Source organism: Melospiza melodia, chromosome 28, assembly GCF_035770615.1.
Source record: "Melospiza melodia melodia isolate bMelMel2 chromosome 28, bMelMel2.pri, whole genome shotgun sequence".
In the NCBI taxonomy this organism is placed as follows: domain Eukaryota; kingdom Metazoa; phylum Chordata; class Aves; order Passeriformes; family Passerellidae; genus Melospiza; species Melospiza melodia.
In genome coordinates, this window is record NC_086221.1 from 3,183,035 (window position 1) to 3,210,509 (window position 27,475).

A 27,475-nucleotide genomic window follows, 5' to 3' on the forward strand; every position below is an offset into this window, starting at 1 on the left:
TGATCCTCCAGAAAGGAATGTGGTTAAGAAATTAGTATTCTTGACTATATAAAGTAATATTTTTGATGAAAGTTGAACACCAGACACTGTTACCCCCCAGGTATAGCCCTTTTTCAAAGAGTACCAACATTTCTTAATTTAAGGACACTGCAATAACTGCAGGAGACCAAAGGCCCCATTATGAGTGGGAGAGGGGAGAGGCTGGGTGCAAGCCTTGCTTTCTGCAAGGGAGTGTGGATGGTATTTCCTGGGGGAAATTCTCAGATAATCCTGGGAAACAAACCTTCCCTACATCACAGAAAGAAGCATTCCCTGCCCTGGCTGGACAAATCTGGAGATTTGTACCTGGTTAGGAAGTGCAGTCAAACCTTCCTGAGATCTTCAGAAAAATGTCCTTAAAATGCAGAGTACAAGCTCTGGTGCAGCATCACCTTAGACTGGAATGATAACCCAGGGTGGGTTAAACCCTATTCCATTATTCCCATTTTTCCACTTTATTGTATTAACCTCAGAGGATGGTGAGGCCCTGGAAACAGGTGCCCAGAGCAGCTGTGGCTGCCCCTGGATCCCTGGAAGTGTCCAAGGCCAGGCTGGACAGGGCTTGGAGCCACCTGGGATGGTAGAAGGTGTCCCTGCCATGGCAGAGGGTGGAACTGGATGGGCTTTGAGGTCCCTTCCAACCCAAACCATTCTGTGATTGATTCTGTGATTCTGTTCAGTTGAGACCATCACAAAAGCACATCACACCCAAAGCTCCACTCCCACAGGTTTTGTGTCCTTGCTCAGAGGGCCAACACAAGACAATGGATTTTGATTTTTCCTGTTGAGAGAAGTGGGAACTGCAAGTTCTGCCCCAATTTACTTACTGCCCCCACAGCTACAAACAAATCAGATAATAACATCATTCATCTACTTGAGACAACAATTCCAAAGAATAAAGATCAGAAAAGCAAACCCTGCAGCAGCTCAGAGTAAGGCTAAGTATTCTATTTGAAAATTCCACCAAAATGTTTTTGGACAAACAAGAACATTTTGAGCAAAATTAAAACTTCTGCACAAAATGTTAATTTTTGTTATTTTTTTCCATTCCTTCCTCGGCATAAGAATTCTGTTAGGTTTTGGCATCATAAACTGTTAAAATAATAATAAAAAAAAGCAGCACTGCTTATTTTTCCCAGAGATATTCTTTCATCCAAATCCCTATAAGTTTAATGAAAATTGTTTTAAAGTGAATGCTCTGTTTCAAGTTTAATTAATTAAAGAACAGATGATGAAAATACCCATGAGGGTAGTTATAATTTCTCAAACCCAAACTAAGCTTTCAGAAATGTAGATGCTAAAACGGAGCCAGAGGCTGGTACACCAGGCTGGGCTGGGACAGGGACAGGGACAGAAACAGGGACAACAGGAGCAGGGACAGGAACAGGGACAGGGATAGGACAAGGACAGGAACAGGGATAGGACAGGGACAGGGATAGGATGGGAAGAGGGACAGGGACAGGAGAGGAACAGGGACAGAGACAGGGATAGGAACAGGAACAGGAACAGGGACAGAGACAGGGACAGAGACAGGGACAGGGATAGGAAGAGGAACAGGGACAGGGACAGGGATAGGACAGGGACAGGAACAGGGACAAGCGAGCGAGGTGGAGCCCATGTCCAACTTTCCATCCCACTTTGCTCATGACCTCCTGAGTCTGACCCACAAAGGAGTTTGGTTTGTGATGGTGCCCCAGGACCTGGGGAAACCATGAATGCTGCTGGCTTTGCTCTGTGGCTGTTCAGCAACACCCAGGAAAGGCCCTTTTTCCTCATGGATCCTTGGTGGAGGCTTTTGAGTGCTTGGATCCATCCAAGGAGTTTGTTGACACTTCTGGATGGCTTCTGGCTGTGGACATGCTGCATCCTCGTGTGTCCGCAGCTCTGTGACTGCACAGCTCCTGTCAGTGAGAGGTGACCTCTGCAGGGCTCAGATAACCCCAGCTCTGCTGCTCCTCAGCTCTGCAGGGCTGCCTGGGCACCTCCTGGCGAGGTGTGATGTGTGGCTGCTGTCTGTAGGAGTGATGGGGGTAGGACAGTGGGACAGATGGAGATGAGAGATCTCTGCAGCCAGGGCTGGGAACTTGTGGTTACTGCAAAGGGCCTGGGTGCAGGGCCCTGCTGGGAGCTGCCAGCCACAGCTGGAGCAGGGCTGAGAGAAGTAAAGAGAGAGGTAAAGAGAGAGGTAAAGAGAGAGAAGGCAAGAATGTGGTAAAGAGGATGAGAGAACAAGGAAGGGTAAAAAGAGCAAAGTTCCCATTTCAATACCATAAATCTTCTTCTGTGTTGAATATTCTCATTCTCACTAACCAATCTAGTACGAGATACAAATCCTACAGCATTTCCATACAGCCTATAAGAATCATTACATTACCCCACTATGTTACATTTTAAACCCTAAAAACTCCTCTTTGGGCCCCTTCTGCCAAGCTGTAGGGTCTGCTCTGACCCTTGGGCCTGTCTGCAAGCAGAGGGTGTTGTTCCATCAAAAGGGGATCACCTTCAGCTGGCCACACCATTGTTTTCCAGTTGTTCAGTAACTGAGGGATCTCAGAGCTTGCTTTCATTTCAATCTCACTTATAGTTTCTATAGTCTCAAAATCTTTTGCCAGGCATCCATATTTATAAGACTTTCCTGATTCATCTTCCCCAACATCTGTCCATGAGACACTCTCTGGGTTCACCTTCTGGGAAGCTCCAGCCATGTAATTTCTGTCAGTCTGCTCCAGAGTGTGGAGATCAGAGCTCAGATTCCTCAGCGGAGCAAAAGGGAGATTTTCTCATGGTACAATGAGCTGGGCCTGAGAAGTCTCAGAATTAGCAGCCTGCTTGGACCACAGCACAGCAAGATGCACCTATCTGGAACCAGGTAAGTTAAAATGAGGAACAAGGCAGTGCCCTGGTGAAGGCATTTCACAAGCAGCATGGTGGGCAGGACTCCTCATTGCCTTTGCAGCCCTGCTGAGGGGACATGGGCTCAGTGACAGCTGCATTCCTGGCACCAAGGGATGGTTAATTGCTCCTCAGGGAGCTGCTGGCTCTTTCTGCAATAGATGTGCATTCTTGCTAATAAAAGCTGTGCATCTGGGGATTGCTAATTGCTATGGCTTTCAGACAGCTCTCTACTCTCTTCTGGAAGCAGCAAAGCTGAAGTTCTTGGCACAGGGTTGTTAGTAATTATATCAATTATACTAAACAAAAACCAACCCAACAGTTCTCTCCTTTCTTCAGTGTGTGACTCTGGCTCTGTAAGTGTTTTGTGTTATGATTTATACCTGAGGTAATTGGGCTGATTAGTGGGTAAATGAGACAGCACAGGCCAGGGCTGGCTCCTCACCTTCCACAGAGATGTTTTAATCTTTGTTTCACCAAATCACTCTGTTGGTTTTCCTTGCAAGCTTTAACCCTTTGCTTGCTTGCAGAGGAAGGCACCTCTGGCAGAGCTGCTGGATGGCTCAGGAGAGGAGCTCATCCCACCCATGCTCTGAGCAGTGCTATGGGTCTGGAAAGAGCATCACACACAGGGACTCCAGATGTCAGCATGGCCAATGCTTCCAAGTGACTTCACAGGCCCAAGCAAGGCTCTGCTGAGCACTGGCCTGTCTGTTACATGCAGAAGGAGCTGATTTTAAATGGGACATTCAAGAACAACAGCTTATGAAAACCAGCAGCTGCTCAAAGTCTCAGTTTCTGGCTTTAGAGCTGCATCTGCTGCTGAGAGTTACAGGGTGATTATATGGCTTAAACATGACACTGACTCAGGTCCTCAAAGTGCCTGCAGCCACCTCAGGCCTGGGGACTCAGGGGCAGTGAGAGAGGGAGCTGCCTGCAAGGACATCCACAGCCCACTGCTCTGAGGCAGCTTTTTCCCTGGGCAGATGTTCACATCTCTGCAGAGCCATGGTGAGAGCACCAGGTCAGCTCGACATGTGAGTGTGGCTCATCTTGCCAGCTGCTTCCTTTGCTGCTGCTGCTGGGGAGTGACAGCCCTGGGGAGGCAGTGGAACCTTGTGGGATGAGAAATAGAAGTGTTTCCTCCTTGGGCAGGATGTTTTCAGGTCAGCTTCATACTGAGTTCCAACATGCCTTGGAAGAGCCCCTTCATTGCTTGAATGTTGTCTGTGTTTGAGAAATGCTTGTGGAGAAATCAACTGCCTTGTCTGGAGCAGTCCAGAGAGGATGGTGGCATCAGGAACACTTCTAGAAGGAACAGGCAAACAGGGAAGTTCTTTTCTAAGGAGAAAAGGTCAAGAGTGGAAGATTCCTCCTTTCCAGTGACCAGAAGACAAATCAATGCCAGCAGTGCAGCCACTGGGGAGGTCTGGCAGGGGTGGGGTCTGTGCAGTCCTCAGTGCAGTGAATGAATTGTGAGGTTTGTGTTAATCCTGAGCTGATCTTGTGTTTTCTGTGTCACAGACCCAGCAGTTTCTGAGAACTGTCTTTTCTCCAGAAATGCTCCCAGAGTGTTTCATAGGATGTACAAGTGTGTTTCTGAGCTGTTGGTGTCATAACTGGCAGAATAACCAGAACAACCAGGGGATAACCAGAACCAGTCTCTCTGTTCCCTAACAGATGTGGTGCAAATGCCTCACCCTATGACTGGCAGAAGCAAATTTACCCATCTCTTACCGTTTCCTTCTGGCTGTGAAGCCTTTACAGGGGGAGCTGCAGCCTGGAAACCAACAGAAATGCTCAATACCATGCTGCCAGGACATGTCCCAGATTTTGCTGCTGTTTTTTCCTTCCTCACACACATCAGAGTCAGTGAGAGCTGTCTGTCTGCATGTCTTAGGCCACTGACTGCCCTGCAGCACAGGCTGGGATGTTCCCCACAGCCCAGTCACCACAGGGGCAAAAAATATTGTGAGCCCATCCTCACAGTATTTTTTGCAACACTTTGAGCTGTTATCTCCCTGATAAAGCTGGAGGAGACTTGCCACTGAAGATAAACAGCACTGAGTGGTGCAGGTGCTCTCTCCAGAGCAGGAAGCTCCTCTGTGGTTCCCTGTGCACAGCAAACCACGGAACACAAAGAAAGTTCATTCTGGAGGGAGATTTGTGCCCATTGAAGGTGTGAGGGCTGAGCCAGCAGCACCGGTTGCCACCCCTGCCATCCCACCCCAGGGACAGCAGAGAGCAGCTCCTGCCTCCCTGGCCCCAGAGCACACACGTGTGTCAGCTGAACAGGGCTGAGCTCACCAGAAATGTCTAATTGGTGCCTCCAGGCAATCGTGTCTCTCTTCCTGTCTGAGTTTATCTTGAAAGGCTCGATTGAGTTACCTCCTCTCCCATAATAGGATCTAAGTTCCTTGTAGTAACATAAGAAGGAGGTGATGTCATTGCAGCTCCACTTCTCCGATAACTCACTCATGACTGGGGCCAAGAGCTCAGCTCCTTTCTCAGGCAGAGCTCCCAGCCTGAGTCAGGAGCTGCCTGGGGAGCCCCAGGAGCTGCTGAGGGCACGGCCAGGGAGGGCTCGGGCAGGGAGGGCTCTGGGGCCACCCTGCCCGAGCCCACTCTGTCCCCACTGTTATGAGTAGAACACCTGCCCCATTTTTTTTTTAAAGGTTGCAGAGTTAACAGGTTGGGCCAGTTGCTGCCAGGGTAGAGTTCTAACTGTTTGTTATTGTAATCACCTGTTGTTGATGGTTAAGAATTCCCTCTTTGTCGAGTGACACCCTGCTGCTTCCTAGAGGATGACACCCAAAAGGTGAAGGGACATCAAAGTGACATGCAAATGACATCGGATCCAGCATGCAACGGGAGAGACCCCTCACCAAACCTAGCCAAAAACCCCTAAAACAACGAGCCAACACAAAACTGATGAATCAAAGTGATGAACAGATGTGAGGAACAGAATCCAGTATCTGCCAAGGCCTTTTTACCCCTCACCCTAACTTAAAGATGTCAGCTAGACAGAGGACATCAAATATTAAACCAGAAAATCCAGAGATTTTCCAGTGCTTTCATGAGGATGGAGCCCCCAGCTCTGCCCACAGACCAGTGGACAAAACTGCACTCTTCCTCCTCCTCTGAGTCATTCCTGAGAGCAGCAGTGGCATGAGTGTGGACCTGTCGGTTCTTCCCATCCAAGCTGATCACTTTTAATAAAGGCATTGAAAAGGAGAAAAGTCTCCTGCCCATGCTTTTTTTTGGGGCTAAGAGTGACCTTTAAAGGCCACCTAATCCAATCCCCTGCAATGAGCAGGGACACCTTCAACTACACCAGGCTGCTCAGAGCCCCATCCAGCCCTCAATGCTTCCAGGGAAGGGACACTTCTCTGAGCAGCCTGTGTTAGTGTTTCACCATCTTACTGTAAAAAAATTCTTATTTGTATCTAGTCTGAATCTCCCCTCTTTTGGTTTAAAACCATCACCCCTTGTCCTATTGCTACAGCCCCTACTAAAATGTCTGTGCCCATCTTGCTCATAGGCCTCCTTTAGGCACAAGAAGGAGCTCTGAGGTTTGCCCAGAGCGTTATCTTCTCCAGGCTGAGCAGCCCTATCTCCCTCAGCCTGTTTCCAGAACAGGAGGGCTCCAGCCCTCAGCATGGCCTCCTGTGGGACCACTCCAACAGCTCCATTTCCCCCACTGCCACAAGGGAGGGCAGCTCTGGGCTCACCCTGCCTGAACCCACTGTGTCCCCAGTGCCACACTGCCAGCTCTGGGGTCACCCTGCCCGAGCCCACTCTGTCCTCAATGCCACACTTCCAGCTCTCTCATGCTGCTCCTTGTGCCTGCTCAGCCCTTCTGGGGCCTGGCACACAGAGGCTCCGGGGCCCTGAGCCTGCCCAAGGAACCCAGGGAGGAACAGGGTTCTTCTATCAACTGATAACACCTGGGAGAGGACAAAGGCAGCCAGGGACTGCAGTACTCACCTGGAAAGGGAAAGCTGGGTTAAATTTCTGCCTGCCTCTTGTGTCTTTGCTGCCATAATGAATTGTAGATTCAGTGGGGGAAATGGAGCTTTGGAGTGGTCCCACAGGAGGCCATGCTGAGGGCTGGAGCCCTCCTGTTCTGGAAACAGGCTGAGGGAGCTGGGCCTGCTCAGCCTGGAGAAGAGAGAAGAGAGAAGAGAGAAGAGAGAAGAGAGAAGAGAGAAGAGAGGGCTCATCTTCTCTGAGGGGAAACCTCAGAGCTCCTTCTTGTGTCTAAAGGGGGCCTATGAGCAAGATGGGCACAGACTTTTTAGTAGGGGCTGTAGCAATAGGACAAGGGGTGATGGTTTTAAACCAAAAGAGGGGAGATTCAGACTAGATATAAAGAAGAAATTCTTTATGGTAAGATGGTGAAACACTAACAGAGGCTGCTCAGAGAAGTGTCCCTTCCCTGGAAGCATTGAGGGCTGGATGGGGCTCTGAGCAGCCTGGTGTAGTTGAAGGTGTCCCCGCTCATTGCAGGGGATTGGACTAGATGACCTTTAAAGGTCACTTTCAGCCCCAAAGCACTCTATGATTCTGTGAATGACACATTATTGCCTTGTAGGCCAGCTCCTCCACCTTGCATCCCTGCTGTGCCACAGAAAGGCTCTCAGCCCTCCAGCAAGACTCACAAGTGGTGGCTGGCTCCATTTCCAGCTGGAAACTTGTGAAAACCATCCCAGGCAGTGAATGGAGGTTCAAGACACAAACGTGTTTGCAGTTGGCTGTGGAACAGGACCCGGTGAGAAAGTTTGCAGGGCTCTGTTTGGATTGCAGTGAGTCTTCCCTCCTGACTCAATGGGGCATGTTTCTGTGGGAAGCTCTCCACGAGGGATGCTCAGGAAATGAAATCAGAGCAATACCTAGACTCCACACAAAGTGTCTTTGGTGTAGACAAGAGGGCTTTGTTATCCCCGGTTGCAAACACCTCCAAAACCCCTCAGGTCAGAACGGTGCAAGAAGGATTGCCAAAATCTCTGTGCAGCTACAGAAACTGCTGAAAGCTGGGCAGCTGTGCCAGCTCCCCGACCAGCCTCTCCCTGGGTCCTGGCACTGCCCCCTTGGCCATGGTGCCAGGCCCAGGGGAATGGAGGAGGCTCAGGAGGCAGCTGGAGCCTGAGCAGGGTGGCTCAGAGCCCACCCAGCAGCAGGGCCTGCATGGGAACCATGGTGTTTGTCAGGCACAGGGCAGCTGGGCAAGAGGAGGGAGAGCAGCCCTTGGGACAGAAGGAACAGGACATGCTGAGCTCTGGGGAGAGGGCTCTGAACAGATCTGGGCACAATTGTTGCTGGGTCCAGCCCTGGGCCCTCAGAGAGAAACACACAGGCCTGTTTATGTGGGTCCAGAGGAGCCCACGGAGATGGTCCAAGAACTGGAGCCCCTCTGCCCTGGAGCCAGGCTGGGAGAGCTGGGGGTGCTCACCTGGAGGGGAGAAGGCTCCAGGGGACCTCAGAGCCCCTTCCAGGGCCTGAAGGGGCTCCAGGAGAGCTGGAGAAGGACTTGGGACAAGAGATGGAACAACAGGACACAGGGAATGGCTTCCCACTGGCACAGAGCAGGGTTAGATGGGATATTGGGAAGAAATTCTTGGTTGTGAGGGTGGGCAGGCCCTGGCACAGATTGCCCAGAGCAGCTGTGGCTGCCCCTGGATCCCTGGAAGTGTCCAAGACCAGGTTGGACAGGACTTGGAGCAGTCTGGGACAGTGGAAGCTGTCGCTGACCATGGCAGGGGTGGAACGAGTTGAGCCTTAAGGTTTCTTTATACACAAACCATTCCAGGATTCCATCATTCTATGACAGATGTTGCCAGTTTAAGTGTGTCCATTCCTTGCTCATCTCCCTATCTCCAGTTTGCCTGAAGCTCCTCATTGGTGTGTAAGGAGCTGTGGATGAACCACCGCTCCTTACACACCAATGCCTGAACACCTGGGATACATCTTCCTTTGGCACTGACATGTCTCTTGTGTGGAACAACTGTTGTCTGTCATTTCCATTGAGCCATCCCCCGGGACACACAGCATGGCCTGGGTGCTCAGGTGGGTGGGTGGGCTCAGGTTCATGACATTTATGGGTTATGCCATGACAAGCTTAACGGAAACACATCGGAACGTTCTTTATGGCTTTATGAGGCAGGAGTGTGGATGAGAGCTGTGATTGTTATTTATTCAGCGCTCACAATGTGCCCAGGACACACACTGGGGGCAGCCACGGCACTTCCTGAAAGCTCTTCCAGCCAGAGGTGGGAAGTGACCGTGTGTTTGAGGAGGGTGTGAAGCTGGAGCCAAGTTTCATTGTGTGTGTCAGAGTCTCTTCTGAGGGACCTCTGCTTATTGAAAAGTGGGTTCTGCAGTCACTGCAGTGTGGGCAGAGAAAGGGGGAAACAATCTGGGGAGATATGTGAGCACCAGGGGCCCCCGCTGCATTGCCACAGCCAACAGAGAGCAGTCTGGAGGTGACTGCAGTGCCTGGAGGGTACAGCCAGGCAGGAATAGGCACTGCTGGACAAGCACAGCTCCAAACACCCCCTGTGCTGGGACCTCCTCATTGGCAGCACAAGTAGGAATTCTGGAAGTGCTGGGGCATGGCAAGGGCCTCACCATCCCCATCCCCATCACCATCATCCCCATCCCCATCACCATCACCCCCTTCCAAGTGCTGCCAACCACCAGCTCAGTGAATGGGGAAATTGGAAAGTGAAGTCTCAAGAGAGAAGATGCCATCATGGACATGCTGGCCCCACTTAAGGTCATTGGGACCTGAATGACCTACTCTGCACATTCCAGGAGAGGATTTCAAAAGAAAGGAAGCTGCTGCTTTTTACACATTGTGAGCACAGCTGAGGCAGCTGATGCAGCTGGGGCAGTTTCTCTGTCTTGTATCTCCACACACCATCCTTGGAGGAGATACCAATTCATGCAGATAGCTTTTTTCTGTATTATTTTCCAGTTCTTGACTGAGGTTTGCTAAACTTTTAGCTGTTAGCCTGGTAAACCACACAGCACTCTTGTCTTCCTGGGAGAGAAATCCTAGGATCGTTCACAGCATTGACACTTACAAGCATGAGATACATGGACATTGCCTTTGCATAAACTTCACAGCAACTCATTGCTGAAAAACAGCAAGTAATGAATGGAAAACAAATGCAGCAAGGATTTGTTGTGGCACTGCTGAAGTGAACTGCTCCTTGAGGATGATACATTCAACAGCTTGTGTGTGGTCATTAAATCTTCCTCTTAAAAATGCCATTGAGACCATTGTACTGGGATAACCACATTGCATTTCATGGTTTTTTACTGCTAAGCAGAAAAGATCAAATCTGACCAGCTGAGTTCCTCCTACTGGCAGGAAAAAAGAAAATCTATGTCTGTGATGCACCAGCAGCCATGCCTCCTTTCTGACTTGCTCTGAGAACAGCAGTTGCAAATTCAAATCCCTCCAGCTCTGGAGTGTAGATAAATTCCTCCCTGGTTAGAGGGTAAGCTGCTCCTTGCATTTGTATTTTTAGGGTGAGATGATCTCCTCTGACAGATTTCCCTGAGGGCTACACAGATGTGCAGGGGACTGTGGGGGGCAGAGATGCTCAGCCCTGCTTTGGTACCGTGCTCTGATGGGGTGTGCCAGCTTGGGGGGCTGATTCTGCTGGATAAAACTGAGGAGTGGGGACAGGGACATTTTTCCTTTGCCTTCCAAGTGTAGGAAAACCACATCTCACCCAGCCTTATTCACACAGTGAATAAAAAACCAGTTGTAGGGTCTTTCTATAGCCAGAAGAGAAAACCAGATTCCTCCAGAGAGTGATTCATGCCCCAGAGAGGGCTCTGAGATAACAGAGATGATTCACCCTCTGCAGATGCTGATCATTTTCCACTGCTCCTGGGTGAGGTAATATCTAGCCAGCCACGGTCAGGGGAGACAAATCCACCTGGTTTGCCTGAGGGAGACGTGGGCACAGCAGAAACTTATCCAAAGGGAAGGAAGGTTGTGTAGTGAGGCCATGCTGGTGACTCAGAAGAATTTGATCTCCTCCCTGGCAGTATTTTAGGATCTTCCACCATGAGAGAAGGATGCAGCACCCCAGTTACAGCAGAGGCACAAAGACACAGTCCCCTGGTCCCAGGCACTCAACATCCCTGCTGCAAAGCTGGCCCAGGGTTCTTTGTGGCTGTGCCAACCACAGTGGCTGATCCCCCTGCTGTCACCTGTGGGCTGCAGGGAGCTGATTCTTGGGTCCTAGCAAGAGCACAGTGACCAAGATACAGGTCTTGCCCCAATAAAAGAGAGTGATGCATGATCTGCCAAGTGGATTTACCAACTTTGCCTCTTGAAAGTACATTGCTGCTCATCACTGCAGTAAAAATGGTTTTCAGAGGTTCTGGGGAGCACACTCTGAACAGCATGGGGACATGAGCAGAATGGCAAAGAAAGCTGCTGGAACAGCCTATAAGGTCCAGCCATGCACTTTGTTTCCCACTCAGGGATACTCTTGAACCCAGACCTGGTTCAGGCCCATGTAAACAGAGGAATGAGTCCAAAATTGGAATGTTGAACTGCATTTCTGTTCTAATGCACTTTTTCTCCTGAAACCTGGTCTGATCTTGCTAAGCTATTGTTGCCAGTCCTGGTGATAAACACAGAGCTGCAGTGGCAGCTCAGCCTGGCTGGAGGAAAGAGCCAGGGCATGGCAGGTTAGAGGACAGCCCGAGGTACACAGAACCAGAATAATGTTATTTGTTCAAAGGTTGTGCCAAAAATCAGAAATTCCTCTGAATTTGCTTTATCACTGATGGATCAAATGATGAGAAGTCGCCTCAGGAGAAGACACCAGTCCCTTCCAGGGACATCAGCCCACCTGAAACAAAATGGCATCATCTCTTCCCTGTCTGTGCACTGGCTCAATTACACAAGCCACTGTGCCATTTCCAGATGAATCCCAGGCTGTGCAAGCTGTACCTGGGAGCTGGGATCATGGCAGCGCAGCCAGAGAGTCTCCTGCTTCCACCCAGCTTCAAGGAGCACTAGCAGCAACCAAACTTGAGCAAAGACTCACCACACCATGGCTACATCAGTGCCTGAAAATGAACTTCAGTGCATCCAGATGTGTGGCACATCTGCCTGCAGTGGTCACTTCAATGTGGTGAATGTCTGCTCTTGGACCCTCCCAGCCTATCTCCTTTGGAGAAATCTTATCAAAGCCTGAAGTGCCAAAATGGAGATCAGGATTGTGAAAACAGGAGTGGGGACAGAACTCTCTGACTCAGTTGTGCTGTTGTCCAGAGCTGGAAGAGGGGCCTCAGGGAAAAGGGGAGTTCAGAGCTGGGATGGGAAGGTTTTGACCAGCCTGTGTCCTCACAAGTGGAAGGACAGCATGGTGCTGGCACTGTGATGCCCACCCTGGGCTCATTTCCCTGCTGCAGAGGAGTCCATAAGAGGGGAAATCCAAGGTCCTGTGTGCTCAGCAGCAGCAGCAATCACCAGGGAAACATTTGCAGTCACTCTGCTCCAGCCCATCCTCATGCACTCCATCAGAGCAACCTCACTGCTCTTCCCTGGCCTCCTTTTGTGCTCCAGAAAGACTCTGAAGCCAGTCAATCAGAGCTGAGGTGGGCTCACCACAAGACAGCTCGTGTGCCAGCAGGGTGCTGGTCACTGCTGTGCTTTATTGACTTTATAGGTGTCAGTTTGTCCACAGCTTTTATCCCCTAAACAACCCATGGAAACAACACCTTCCCCAAACCTCACAGCATCACCTGTGATTTATAGAGAGGAATATTGCTGTGAACAGCAAACTGTCAAATCTCAAACAGATCAAAGAAGTGAAATGAGGAATGAACAGACTGAGCTCTTCAGGCCATGTTGATTCCAAAGGAATTTTTTTCTTCCTTCTGTCATAAGAATTTATATGCTTGTGAGAATCTGATCTGGTGGGGAGAGCCTTCCTCCTTTGTCTACATCAAAGTCCACATGTTCTCAAATTGCTATAAGTCATTTTTTTGCATTTTAATCTCTGGCCATATGTACGAAAAGAATTACCTGCCTTAAGGGACAGGGGAGGAAGCAGCCTTTATTGCATTTCCACAGGAGTCCAAATGGTGGCAAACTAATGGGATGGAGGAAGTGGATTGTTTTAGTTAGAGGTACAATTAAACTGTGTACAGGGAGTTACATGTCAGGCTGATTTAGCATTTATTGATTATGGGTCAAGTACAGCTGGAGGGAAATCAGAATATAATGGGAAATTACAGCTTTAGCAAGCAGGAAGATGATTTCAGTGTTTTTAAGAACAACATTTATGGCAGAGTTTCTCCTCCACATTGCACCCCCTCAGCTTGTGAAGGCCAGATGAGCAGAGCACAGCCCTGCTGTCACACAAGAGTCACAAACAAGAACGAGCCCTTGGTGGGGATGGTGCTGATGGGACCAGAGAGCTGCTCAGGGGAACCATCTGATTTCAGCTGGGAAAAGCAGGTTCGTGGCACAGTGGCAGGAGAATTCTGAAAATATTCAAGAGGGAGGCAAGAGTGTGATGGAGAAAGGGGAAATAAAATGAGGGCAAGGCCAGGACCAGAGGGAATGGGGCTGCTGCACGCTGGGGCTGGCAGTGGCTGCCTCTGCCCTGGCTGCAGAGCATGGCTGGCTGTAGGGCACTGGCACATGCTGGCAGGAGGGAAGCAGTTCCTTTTCTGCACACAGGAGGAGTTGCCAAGAGACAGAAGAAGATGGGGACACAGTCACAAGTTGTTTTCCTGGATGCCATCAAGCCCAACAGCAGGAGAGTCAATCCTTGTGGGATATAGAGCTAGGGAATGAACCACAAGGCTGATTTGCCAGCAGAATGGAGCATCTTGCCAGAGAGAGAAAACCCAAAGTGCAGTGTGGAAAAGGGGTAAGGGGAGCTCAGTCTCATGGTGCAGGATCTTGAGGTTTAACTCTTCTGCCTGGCAGTAAATCCTCCCTACCCCCCCAGGCTGATATAGACAACACTCACGCTCAAGAGCCAGACACATGCTAAACACCTTCCCAAAATGCTGATCTGCAAGAAACTCTCAAAAAAGCTTTCCATAGGCACTTGAAAAAGAAAAAACCAGGAGTTTATCTTGATCTCTTAATCCACCAGGTTTCTTTTCTCTCTGCTTTCTCTACCTCGACAAGCTTGGTAATTATAATTTATAGCACCTGCTCACTTTGAAATACCTTGGACTCTTTCTGCCTGGCAGAGGAACAGACACAGTGCCCATCTGCTTTAGGTAAGTGCTCACAAACCACAAAGTCGTTAATTAGACTGACACACGACTCTTCCAGCATGCACATGGTATGTTGTTACTGCACCTACAAACCACTGGCAGCCAGACACTCTGCCAGGGGAGCACAACTGCATCTGAGCATTATGTAAGGCCTTGGCAGCCCTTGCAGGGCTCAGAGCATTGCCATCAGGTGTGCGTGTTCTTTCTAATCCTCCCCACTGGCCTTCCCAACACGCTTCCAGATAAATCAAACCTGCTGGGAAGCAGCTCCCTCGTGCTTGATAGGAGGCTCGGTCTCCAGAGCTTGGACTTTTCTTTGGAAATCCAAATTCCTCTTTGTGTTCATCTAGAGAAAGCTGTCAAGGTGTCCTTCCTGACAGCTCCAGACAGTGATGTGTCCCCATCCTGGAGCTGACAGCTCTGGTTCTGGTCTGGGCATGGCTGCAGCTTTGCAGGACCTGGTGAGGGGTTTTTGTAAGCACAGGGGTGTGTGATGTGGATGGGGCTGTCTGGGTGGGTGTGCACTTGCCTCCTCATACTGGCTGACATCCATGGACAGAATGACCCATGGATACTGCTGGGGAAAGCCAAACCCCCTTTCAGGAGGGGTGGTGCAGACCACAGGAGGTCCCTGATGACCAATGGTTGGTGATACCCAGTGGTCCAAGCTGGAGCAGCCAAGCTTTGGGTCAGAACATGGCATGATGGCATCCTACACCTACCAATGCCCTTTTGGCACAGAGTTATGTGGGATGGATGGAAACCTGGGATTCACAGCACCCCGGGGAGAGTTTGCAGGAGGGAGCCCTCTTACCATGTTTGAAATGTTATTTATTAGCCAGAACTCAGAGCTGGATCTTCCTTGGTTAGGAAGGATATGTGGGGATCACACAGGGCAATGGGAATGTCCAAGAGCAGGAATCCAAAGGGGAACACTCTGACTCTGCCATCTCACTGAAACTTGCCTGAACCATTTTTTTTCTGGTTTGCTGTCACCTTGGTTTTTTAAGATTTTCTAAGCCTTCTGATGTTGACATTCTTGTAGCAAACTTCCTCACACACTTTCTGTAAATAACTCATTGTTTTGCATCCCTTTATGGAGGAGGAGAAAGTTGATAGACTGTTGGTTTGTCCAGTGTCATTGGAGAGGTGGCACTGTCACCCTCCAATCCACTGGCACTTTTGGAAAACTATAAATGTTGAAGTCAAAAAGTAAACTTCCCTTTTTCTTCACCTTGAGAACAGCAGTGTGAGCCTGTGTTCTTTCATGTCCTATAACGACAGCTGTCTGTCCAGTGAAGGACTTTCAGTAACTTGGGCTCCCAGAAGCCAATGTGCCTTATCAAGAGTTGTTAAAATTCGTGTTCTGGCAGTGCTGGTTGCACAGCATGTCTTTTGTGGGGGACACCACCCCTGCCATGAAAAATTCTGCACACCTGAAGTCCATGAGTTGGCAGCTTTGAGAAAGCTCCTTACCCACAGACAGGTCCCCATCAGAAGGCAAGAAGAGAAGCAGAACAGTGTAAGCATGGTCTTTGTGACACCTGTGTTTCTCCTTTTTTATCTGTGTTTTACAGATCAATGTGTTACATTTAGACAAAAAATGTTGTGTGGCTATTACAAGCTCATTTCCTTTCAGAGTGAGAAACCAAGACAGATTTATAACTAAATGTGTATGACAGAATGTGTTTTAGAGCCAGATGTGAGCAGGCCCCAGGTGCAGAGAGCCCCTGCTCTTGGTGCAGAGGACGAGCTGGAGCCCTGTGTTCAGGCTGCCGTGAAGCCAGAGGTGAAAGGCACAGTGGGTGCAGGTGCACTGCAGGAGAGCCCCAGGCTTTCCTGGGGTTGAGGGCTCTGGAGCAGAGAGTTCATGCTCTGACTGTGCCCTGGCTCTGATCACTCTGCACAGGGCACTTCAACCTGCATCAGCACCTGGGGACCTGTCTGTGGGTAAGGAGCTCCCTCAAAGCTGCCAACCCATGGACTTCAGGTGTTTTACATGGCAGGGGTGGTGTCACAAGGGACATTCTGTGTCACAAAGGACATTCTGTGGAACCAGTGTGACTGTGTTCACAGGGGTCTGAGGATGAGGGAAGAGATGAGGATCTGACTCCATGTTTCAGAAGGCTTGATTTATTATTTTATGATATATATTATATTAAAACTATACTAAAAGAATAGAAGAAAGGATTTCATCAGAAGGCTGGCTAAGAACAGAAAAAGAAGGAATGATAACAAAAGTTTGTGGCTCGGACTCTCTTTCCAAGCCAGCTGACTGTGATTGGCCATTAATTAGAAATAACTCTATGAGACCAATCCCAGATGCACCTGTTGCATTCCACAGCAGCAGATAACCATTGTTTACATTTTGTTTTTGAGGCTTCTCAGCTTCTCAGGAGGAAAAATCCTAAGGAAAGGATTTTCCATAAAAGATGTCTGTGACAAACCAGCACTGGCAGAACACTAATTTTAACAACTCTAGATGAGGCACACTGGCTCCCTGGGAGCCCAAGTTACTGAAGATCCTTCACTGGACAGACAGCAAACCAGAAAAAAATGGTTCAGGCAAGTTTCAGTGAGATGGGAGAGTCAGAGTGTTCCCCTTTGGATAAAAATGAGGAATATCTTTCCTTCAGCCCTCTGAGTGAGAGCATTTATTGAAGTTTCTTCCTGCCTGGCCTCCCTCTCCTTGAGCAGGTACATGAAGCTGATCTCCTGCTGTCAGGGACTCCCAGATTCCCTGCAGATTTCCAGCTGGTTCTTCATCTCTGTGCATGCACCCTGCAGGAGCTGCCTGCCCTGCCCAGCACTCTCAGCCAGCAATCAGAGGGACTCAGGGAAGGTCTGGATGCTCCTCCTGCCTGGGGCCAGGCTTGGACCACAGCAGTGCCACAAAGGGACCCTGCAGCTCAATTCCAAGGCCTGGGTGATGTGTCCTGTCTCATCCTCTCTAAATGCCCTGAAGCCAAGGCAGCTGCCACATTTGGAGACAACTGGAGTTCGCTGACACAGGTTTTTGCTGCATTTCAAATCTACCTTTGTGCTGTGCAGGCAGTGAATGCCAGCCTGCCTCTGTCCCACAGCGGCTAGAGCATCCCTTTCTGTCCCATTTGTCTGATCACCTCATCTCTTGAACTGATTGGCAAATTTTTCTGATAGAACTTAGCTGAAAGCAATTGTTCTCAGTCTTGATTTGGTTTTGCTGCTTCTGTTGTAATCCTGAGAAAAGACCTGGTCATTAAGAATCTGCCTTTCCTCTGCTGTGTCAGTTTGTCCCTGAGGGATGCCCACTTTCCCTTCAAATCCTGCCTGAACCCCAGAAGGACAAACATGGACACCAAATGTAAACACTTGAAAGAGCAAGAAAATAACCACCACACAATCCCTTTCTGTCTGGTGCTGGTTCCACCCCACTCCTGTTGGCTCCCATTTTCACCCCTTCCCTGCTGTCCTGCTTGCTTAGGATGTGTGGCCAACATGCAAACACAGAGTTAATATTTCACCAAGTGCCACACAAGTCTGGGCTGTCATGGTGTGCCTCAAAGCCACTTCCCCTTCTGAATGGAAAAAAGGAATCTCTGAGCAGCACAAAGACACTGGGGCTCACATGGCCTGACCGGTAATTCCTGAAAACAGAGCTGTGGGTGACCTATAGGTGTTCCAGGCTGGCAAAGTTTTTGGCAATGGATACACAGGAGTCTCATAAACTTGTGGAAAATGACTCAGATATTTGAAAAAGAGGGGGGAAAAATCACTTCAATGCAGACCTGCATGGAGTCTCTTGGTCTGAGGTGAGTAGCCACATTTGGAGTGGCAGTGGAAACCAAGCAGAGCATCTCAGCCCTGTATTCCTCTTCAGACACTGGGCTGTGTCACCAGACCTGGTTCTTGGGACCTCACCAGCCCAAGAGTCTCTGCAGGGCAGCTCATGTGGGAGGAGGAGAAAGCTGCTCTCTACAGCTGCCTAAAAGGAGTGGGGATAGGAAAAGAGGAAATGGCCCTATGCTTCTCTAGGGGAGATTCAGATTAGATATTAGAAATTATTTTTGCTTTGAAGGAGTGGTCAGACACTGGGATAAGCTGCCCAGGGAGGTGGTGGATCATTGTCTCTGGAGGTGTTCAAAGGTCTCTGGATGTGGCCCTCAGGAATGTGGTGTGGGATCAATGTGGTGGTGCTGGGCTGGTGGCGATTAGATGATCCTGAGGGTCTCCTCCAACCTTGATGATTCTGTGATTATATGAAAGTGCAAATCATCACCTTTGTCTGCACATGCCCTCCACACTTTAAAGAAGTCAGGTTGGAGGCAGAAGAGGAGTTTGGTGTGGTGCAATGCAGGGCAGAGCTGGCTGTGCCTGTTCCCTGGAGAATAACCATCCTGTGGAGTACCCACCCGGGAGAACAGCTCCCTCCTGTCCTCTCTGTGCTCAGGGCAGGTTTCACTGCAGGCAGGTTTCAAGCCCAGTCTCCCTCAGGTTGTCTAAAGCAGCTTATTTCTTCCAAAAATTTGCTTTTACTCTTCAGTTTCTGCAGGAAGAGCACTGGAACCCAGCTGGCCTTAGCTCCTGACCCATTTTGGAGACACCTGGGAAAACCACCCTGGGTGAGGTGGCCTCAAGATGCATTAGGAGCAGGTACCTCAGTGCTAATTCACACAAGGATCCTCCCACCCTGCCCCTTAAACAACCCCAGAGTGCTGCAGGTGTCTTCTTGGGGTGGTTGGCATTTGCCCTGTGGTATTTTGGCAGGTGCTGAGGGCTGAGGACATGGAGCATGTGAACCTCCCAGCCCTGGCAGTAGTGAATGCCCCAGGGCTGGTAGCCAAAGCTGCACTGGAGGCTGTGGCAGAACCTTCAGAAGGCAAGGCTGGCTCTGCTCTGATGGCTGTCACACACTTGCAGGGCACAGTAGAGACAGGCTGAGGGCAAGGGGTGTTCTGGGGCAGTTCCTGGGGCTGTGACCTGCTGCTGGAACCCCCCTGGATGCTGAGAATTTCAGATTTTCTGTGCTGGCAGGCACTGACCCCCAGGAGAACACTGCACTGACCTGAGGCCGTGAAGAAGCTTCCAAAATGGAAAGACAGAACTGGGATTGTGGGTGTGGAGTTTGAATAGAAGTGTGTGATATCACAGGGTAGGTAATATCATAGGGTATGGCCTCTGTAATATCATAGAGGAGTGTCACAGACATTTCTCCACAGAAATCCTTTCTTTCGGATTTCTGCGTCTTCTGGAGGCCAGAGGCCTCAGAAGACAAGGTAAACGATTATTATCAGCTGCTGTAGAATGTAATGGGACGCACCTTAACTCATTTTCTTTGTTTATAATTAAGGGCCAATCACAAAGTGTAAGCCAGGGACTCAGTCCTTAAACACAACTTTGTTATAGATTCTTTCTATCTATTCCTAGCCTAGCCTAGCTGCTCTGCAAACCTCTCTCTATATTCTATTAGTATAGTAATAATGTATTATATATGATATATAAATAAATCAAGCCTTCTGATTCAAGAAACAAGATTCACCGTCTCTCTCTCACCAGCTGCGACCCACTCAGGCGCGGTAATAGAGGAGCATGTAAAACCTAAAACTTAAGACTTTAAGGTTTTGGAATATAGTAATATATATAAAGCAAGATGGAGGTTTTAGGGCAGAGGCTGTTCCTTCTTATTCACCTTGTCCATGGGTTTGGGTGGTTTTGTGTAATTGGATTAACAAACCGGCATTGCAGGGCATGGGAGGTTGGTTATTGGGTTAAAAGTAAAAATCATTTAGGTGTCATTTCTTAATTGGATAGTTTATCCTTTAAAGACCTTTTAGTGATGGATATGGGGCCATTTTTGTCGCTTGTTAATGAAATACTGCAGAACTCACTGCTTGTGAGACTGTAACATAGATAAGGAAAAAATAAACATCTGAGTCTGAACACGAAATATCATCTTGAGCACTTTCAATCCTGACCCTGAGAGAGGCAGAAAAGAAACCAAGAACCAGCACACTTTCCATGCCATGCTTCCCTTGAAAGAGAAATCACTTGGAAAACAACCTGATCTCAAAATCCCTGGAGTGGGGGTCTTGACTCTGGCACTGGTGGTGATGTCAACACTATTTAATAATAACCACAACCATGTGCCAGTGATGTTTCAACAACAAATGTTTCAAATCTCTTCTGGCAGAAAGAACATTCGCATCCTGCACAGCCAACACCCCCATTGCAAATTAATATTTAAATTCATATTTACAGAAACTCCTACTGGGTACTGGGAGGGCCACACATGAAGAACTGTGCCCAGTGTAAGGAGGATGAGGAGGAATGAGACAGGTCCAGTGGCTGAGGCAGGGTCCCACTTCCCCATGAGCAGAGATGGAAGGAGCAGGGAAGCGTCTGAGAGGAGAACTGCCAAGGGCCTGCAAGCAAAGATGATGGAGCCAAGCCCTTCAGGGTGGTTCCAGGTGATCAAACAAAGGGTAATGACCACAAATTTCCTTCCAGGAGTTTTAGGTTGGACTTGAGAAAAAGTTTCTTCCCCAGGAATAGCAGCTCCAGGCTACCAGTGAGAGGGGAATCTCTGTGCTTGAAGAGACAAAGCTGCAGCTGCCCCCTGAGTATTTGGGATAGTCCTGCTCCAAGCAGGAGACTGCCAGAAAACATTTCTGGGATAAAAGGGCTGTGTAAGCCTGGGACTGAAGTTAAGGATTAAGGGATAAGGGCAGATTTGCAGTGGTTCAGCCCAACTCAAACACTCTTAGAAGCTTCAGCTGTGCTCCCTGCACCAAACACACCTTCCCTAAATCCACTGGCACTCCCAGGTCTGGTCTCAACTCCGCCCCTACTCGGGAAACAGCAGAATTCCAAAGTGCTGTGATTTTTAGGGAACACGGGAGCACAGACCTGCTGTGGGTACAGGAAAAGCACAATCACAGGGCTGAATTGTTAAAGTCTTTAAAGCAGTTCTACCCTGCCACAATTATCCTCCTTTTGGGTTAAACAGCCCAATTTGCCCTTTGCCAGCCCAGACTGAGCTCTGTGCTCCCTGGCAGGTCCTTTCCCCACTGTGGTCCACAGTGCAGAGGACAGAGACTCTCTGGGTGGATATTTTCCAATGTTCCTTGAAATATGCATTGGCTCTGGTGGCCTTTTCATCACAATGCACACATGGGGAGCTGTAATTTCAACATCCTCCACCAAGACAGTGTTTCTTCCTTGAAAACTGCCCTCCCCTCCCTTCCACTCTAAGTGACAGTAATCTTTGAATAAATTGGAAAAGAAAAGGAAGAAGGAACAGAACATCCTTGACAAAGGAACTAATGACTCAAATGCTGGGAAGCCTGGGGTACCCAAGGGACTGTGCAGCTCGCAGCATTGATTTTTAATGACTTACAGAGATTGGAGATTTGGAAGATCTCTCAGTGCCTCTGCAGGGATGCTGCTCAGCTGATTGTTCTGCAACATCCTATAATTAGAAAAAAGAAAACTTTGTTAAAAACCCAACAAAAACAGCCTGACATGAAATGGAGGATGCTGCTGCTTGTTTCTCAAGTTGTTCTGGGCTCTTGCTGGAAAGGCTGGAAAGCATCACTTGGCCAGCAAGAGCTCTTAAAAGGTGGCTGGCAGGTAAGCTGGCAGATGAGCTGCAGCCCAGTGTGGCCCAGGAGGTGCAGCAGAAGGGCCAAGGGATGAGTTTGGTGCTGCACAAAGGGGCCTCTGCCCTGCAGATGTGCCTCTGTTACCCCAGACTGACACCAGTGCTCTGAGCCAGGCTGTCCCACATTTATCCTGGAGTCAGGCAGCCTTTGCCCATGTGTGTTCCCTCAGTGGTTCCCTCCAGAGGGGATGGAAACCAGCCCTGGGCAGCTTTCCTACCCCACTGAGGCACAGCAGGCACTGAGGGTGAGGAGGAGCTGCTCACAGATGTTTGCTCAGGGACCCCACAGCTGGCAGCAGGAACTGGAACTGCCGTGGAAAAAACCAAACCAGAGGCTGCAGAGAGAGCAGGTGCCTGGGGCTGGTGGGCTGGACAGGCAGGAGCCAGGAGGAGCCTCAGGGGTGGAAATGAGTGCAGGGCATGGAGGAGGGCCATGAACATGGGGACACCTACACAGGAATGGGAAAGGAGGAGACAAAGGGGACAGTGCACCCAGGGGTGTGGAAGGGGCTAACAGCAAGCCTGTTAGCTAAAGGAGCGAGAAGAAGCTGATAAGAAGCAAGAAGAAGCTGACAAGGAGCTCTCTCAAGGCTGTAATCAAAGACACCAAGAGAAGTGAAGAACTGAAGATAAGAAGAGATGAAGTATTTTTAGAAAGTTAGTTGAAGTCACTGTAGCTTTTCACCAATAGTGTTATGTTAACTTATTGTAGCCAATAGTTAAGGTAAAAGAAGTATAAACAATTAGAAAGTGAATAAAAGGTCAGCCATGTTCAATAATAAAGAGTTGCCATCTGAGGCTGCTTGTGGTCTCTGCTTTGTGCCGTGACCGCCTCGACAGCGACACAGGGGTGGGGTAGGTGTGTGAACAGCTCTAGGCATGGAGGCAGAGTGAGAACCACACTCCAAGGGCTGCTCCAGACCTGGTCAGACACAATCCTCTCTCCCTGACCCACTGGAGCCCCACACATCTGAGTTTACTGCTGCCATCACCTCAGCACCTTTGCAAAGGCTGTTCCTGACTCTGGACATGCCTCTGTCCTGAACTTTGCTCCTTCCAGAGCTGGGACATCTCTGACACAAGCTCCCCTGGCTGACAGACACATCCCAGCAAGGTAGCTGGGCCTGGGGAAGTGCCTAAAGGTTACTCAAAGACCTCCTTAGAGTGATTGGAGATGGCATGAAAAAGGGAGTGGTGTTTAGGGTCCTATCATAATTTACTGCCAGTGTCGTGGTCTCAGTGGTGAGGGGCAGCCCAAAGAACATGGACCCATTGCAGTGACTGCAGCCTTTCTGCCAAGGATTCAGAGTCTGATGAGGAAGGAAAATTTGAAAGAGGCATCCTTTAAAAAAGGGAAGCTTTAGGGCACAAAACTCTTCGACTTCTGGAAGAAAATGGGGACTTACCAGTAAATTATTTGTATGAACACAGAAGAAAGAGCAAGGAAATGAGGAACTGTCAGTAGTAGCTCATGAAAAATGAGTTGTGCCAAAATTTCTTTTTTATACAGAGTAAAAGAGCATAAGAATGGAGAAGAAAGAATAGACACCAGCTACCATAACTTATGCTTTCCTTTAGTAAAATGTTAAATTTTGACATTCAGGGCAGGGGAGAAGATGTGTTTGGTACAAAAGGGCAACAGAGAGGCCACACTTAATAAATGGTTCCCTTCCAAATGAAGAACATGATTAAGGATCGACAGCATCTCACCTGGCATTCCTGCCAACAACTTGCACATAAGTGGAGAGAGGTTGGTGTGGAAGAGCAGTTGGGAAATGCAGAATTCCACAGAGAAACTGAGGGAAAGGCTCCTGTCCTGGATTGCCAAGCAAATTGGATTCTATTTGCCATCTGTATGGCAGTTGTCAAGTGGGCAGTTTTCCTTATCTTTTCCACACCCACTCCTCCGTCCAGGATGCTGATAAGAGGCCATTGAATGTCACTGCATGGCTGATAAGAACTACAGCATGCCATTGGGAGATGTGAGCCCAGAGGGAGGAGCCAAGCATTCCTACCCGGATATAATCTGGAGATTCTGGAACACCAGCACAGCTTCTGCACTGGATTGCCCAGAGGAACAGCAGCTGCCTCTTCTTCCCCTGGATCTTCAGAGGCAGAGACTGCACCTTTCTCCAGGATCCCTGCTCCAGCAGAACCAGCCCTGACACTGCAGGAGGGCTGAGCCACAATTCCAATGGGACTGCTGCCAACACCCTGACCCACAGGGTGTCAGGCTGGGTTCTGACTCTGGCAGTGTTGGTTTAGTTTACTGCATTGTTAATTTTACCTTTTATTTTCTTCCCTATTAAAGAACTGCTATTTCCTGCTGCCATATTTTTGCCTGAGAGCCCCTAAAGCTAAAATTTATAGCAATTCAGAGGGGTGGGGAGGGTTTACATTCTCCATTTCAGGGGAGGCTCCTGCCTTCCTTAGCACACATCTGACTTTCCAAACCAAGACAGCTCCATAGATGAACAGGGCTAAAAGGCTGCACAAATACAGCTGGGCATTTGCTATAGCTCTGCCTGGGCTAGTGAGAATAACAGGAGAGCCTGGGCAGGGCAGAAGTGCTCTTGGGATAGAACAGAGACACTGGGGGTAACTGCAGGGGGTGTGAGGAGCAGGAGACACCACCTGTGGTGCTTCTGCTCCTCCTGGTGCTGGGCAAGCCCTGGCCAGGCCACGCTGTCCCACCTGGGCCCTGCCCTGCAGGACACGGGGCAGCAGCAGAGCAGCAGGTGACAACAGGCAGAAGGATGGGGAAATGCCAAATCCTCACCTCTGGGCAGCCTAGAATAGAAACTGCAGGGCTGGTAGAAGAGTGGGATGGATGGGGCTCCCCCAGCCATGTCCCCCTCCTGCAGCTCCTGTGCTCAGCTGGGCCCTGGGCAGCACAGGGGGTCCCAGGGCTCACAAGGGCCCCTCCAAGCCTCTGCACTCTGGCACTCACAGCTGCTGCCCCTCACAGCTCCTCTGTTGTGCCCCTCACAGCTCCCTGCCCCTCTCATCCCCCTCTGCCCCTGCCTGGGGGTCTCTCCCCTCCTGCTGGCCGTGCTCGGGCCAAGGGCAGGGGCAGCGAGCACCAGGAGCTGCCTCTGCTGCCACCACAGCCCCTTCCCACGGGGGGCACGCTGCCAGGCTGCTGGCACCCCCCTGCCAGGGCTGGCACCCCACAGCACGTGGGGCTGCTGGCAATGGGCCCTGCAGCTCCATCACCACGGGCTGAGCTTCTCCTTCCGAGCTGTGCAAGGGCCCTGGGAGCCCCAGGGATGGATCCTGGGGGTTCTCTGCAGCCCCTGGGGTGGAAACCTCATCCAGGTGGGCAACAGGGACCAGCACAGCCCCTGGGGCTCCTGCTCCTGCAGAGGGATTTGTTTCTGCAGCCCAGGTGTGCTGGGGAGGTAAACCCTGGGTCCTGCAGCCCAGTGAACTGGAATAATAATTAATGTGTGTTAAAAATCAAGAAGATGCAGAGCTGGGCACAGAGAGATACAGAGTGAGGCTTCAGAAAGTGCTTTCAGGGTTTTGGTGGGACAAATATTGAATCTCAGTGGCTCTCTGAAATGTGAGCCTGGTGTTTAGTGTTGGTCACTGGAAGTATCTGAAGTCAGCACTAAAGCAAAGCCCATTGTCACACTTCTGCTGGATCCTGCTGCCTGCCATTCAGTACAAGTCCCTCCTCCAAGCAGTAAAACAGACTGAGAGACTTTCCAGACCACCATCAGCATGGACTGGCTCCAAAATGAAGCCATTTTGGTGCAGACAAACAATATTTAAGGAAGATGTTTCAGAGACCTCGGAAACCACTGGAGTGGTGGACAATGCTGTTTTTCACAGCAGCTAGAGAAGTTTTCAGATGCTGGGACTGGGACAAGAACCAGTGCACTTCACATTGCACATAATGAATCCAATAACTCATCATCAGAGCATGACACAGAGAAACCATAAACCAATTCCAAACAGAGTTTGATAATATTCTAGGGACAGGGCCACCCTGGTGTTAAACAAGAAATTCTTCATTGGGCCTCAAGCTCAGGAAAGCTCCAGCTGTTCTTACAGGGAGCTCAGGTTTTAGCAGGGGAAGACATGCTGTGTTTATCCCTGGATGTCCCAGGATGGCTTCTCTTACAGGACAGCCCCCATCAGGCCCTGTTCACTGCACTCACTCCTTACACATCACATTAGACCACTCTTGCATATTACTTGTTGTTTATTTTTCATAAACAACATACAACATGATTTTGGGAAGAGCTCAAATAATTGTACCAAAACCTGGTGGAAGATGCCAGGTGGATGATCCTACACACCTGCAGGATCACACCTGCTCTCTGTGCCACCTCCTTCCTGGGGTTAGAGCTGGTTCTGATTCTGGTTTATGCTCCATACCATAAAACAGAAGCATGGCAAAAGGGTTCTGAGGACAGCAGGGCATCTGAAAAGCTGGGACAGGGCTGCTGGGTCCCTCCCTGTCTAAGTTGTGGCGTTTTGCCCTTTGGGGTGCTGCTCTTGTGTAAGAAAGGGGAAGACAATGCTGCAGCTCACTGAGGAGACCACCTGCAGCATCCAAGGATGGCCAACACATTCTGCTTCAAGAGGTCACTGCACCATTGAATGTCAGCAGCATTGAAAAGAGGGAACAATTCTCAAATCAATCATCTGTCGCCTCCTGACTCATGGTCCTAAAAGCCTGGGGCAGGCTATGTTTCCTCCCCACATTCCTGCTGCCCCCAGGGTAGGAAGCTGCTCTCCAGGGTGTGGGCAGGGAGGGTGGTGCAGGGTCTGTGTGGACCCCAGGGTGCTGGATCTCTGCTGCAGGGTGCCTGCCTGAGGCACAGACAGTCTGTGAGGCTGCACCTCAGTCCACAAAATCACAGCAACCCCGAGATCCCAGATCACACTGGCCTCAGCCTTTGTCTGTCAGCATCTGTCTGTTCCTGCCTCCCCCTCAGCTCCTGCCTTCCAACAAAATCCCTGGATTTCATTGGCTTTCCTACAGCAAGGTGCTGCTTCAGAGCAGCCTAGAGACAACCTCAGAGCTCAAATCCTTCTGGATTTGTTTCTGCAGCCAAGGTGTGCTGGAGAGATAAACCCCTGAGTCCTGCAGCCCAGTGAAGTGGAATAATAAGCATGGAGCAATCCTGGTCTAGTTGATGTGATTTCTCACTTGCTGAGTCTAATTTTTCTTAGAATTTATTCAGGGTGGTGAGGCCCTTGCACAGGGTGCCCAGAGAAGCTGTGGCTGCCCCTGGATCCCTGGAAGTGTCCAAGGCCAGGTTTGGGGCTTGGAGCATCCTGGGACAGTGGAAGGGGGTGAAATGGGATGGTCCTTAAGCTTCCTTCAAATCCAAACCATTTTGCGATTCTATGACCTTGCTGGTTGATGAGCCAACTTCTGGACAGGCTGAGGACACTGATGAACATGACAAAGACTGCTCAGAGCAGCAATGGCTCAAGCCCAGGTGTGGATGGAGCACTGTCACCTTACTTGGCACTGCTCAGGTGGTACCAGACACCAGCAGACACGGACACTCCACCTGCTGCCCACAGCAGCCTGACTGGAACCACAGTAAATCACAGCTCCTCAGAGGTGGGGTTTCATTTTCACAAGCAGGAGGATTGTTTGTTGGCAGGGGC

At 49.8% G+C, this 27,475-nt stretch overlaps 1 protein-coding gene across 1 annotated transcript in view; it reads right to left on the reverse strand.

Moving 5' to 3' along the window:
* Window positions 1-27,475, reverse strand: part of LGR6 (leucine rich repeat containing G protein-coupled receptor 6) — a 173,140-nt gene that overhangs the window by 60,066 nt on the left and 85,599 nt on the right. The window contains exon 4 of the mRNA XM_063178014.1: window positions 21,578-21,649. Coding sequence (XP_063034084.1) covers window positions 21,578-21,649 — 72 coding nt within the window. The remainder of the gene's footprint in view (window positions 1-21,577; window positions 21,650-27,475) is intronic.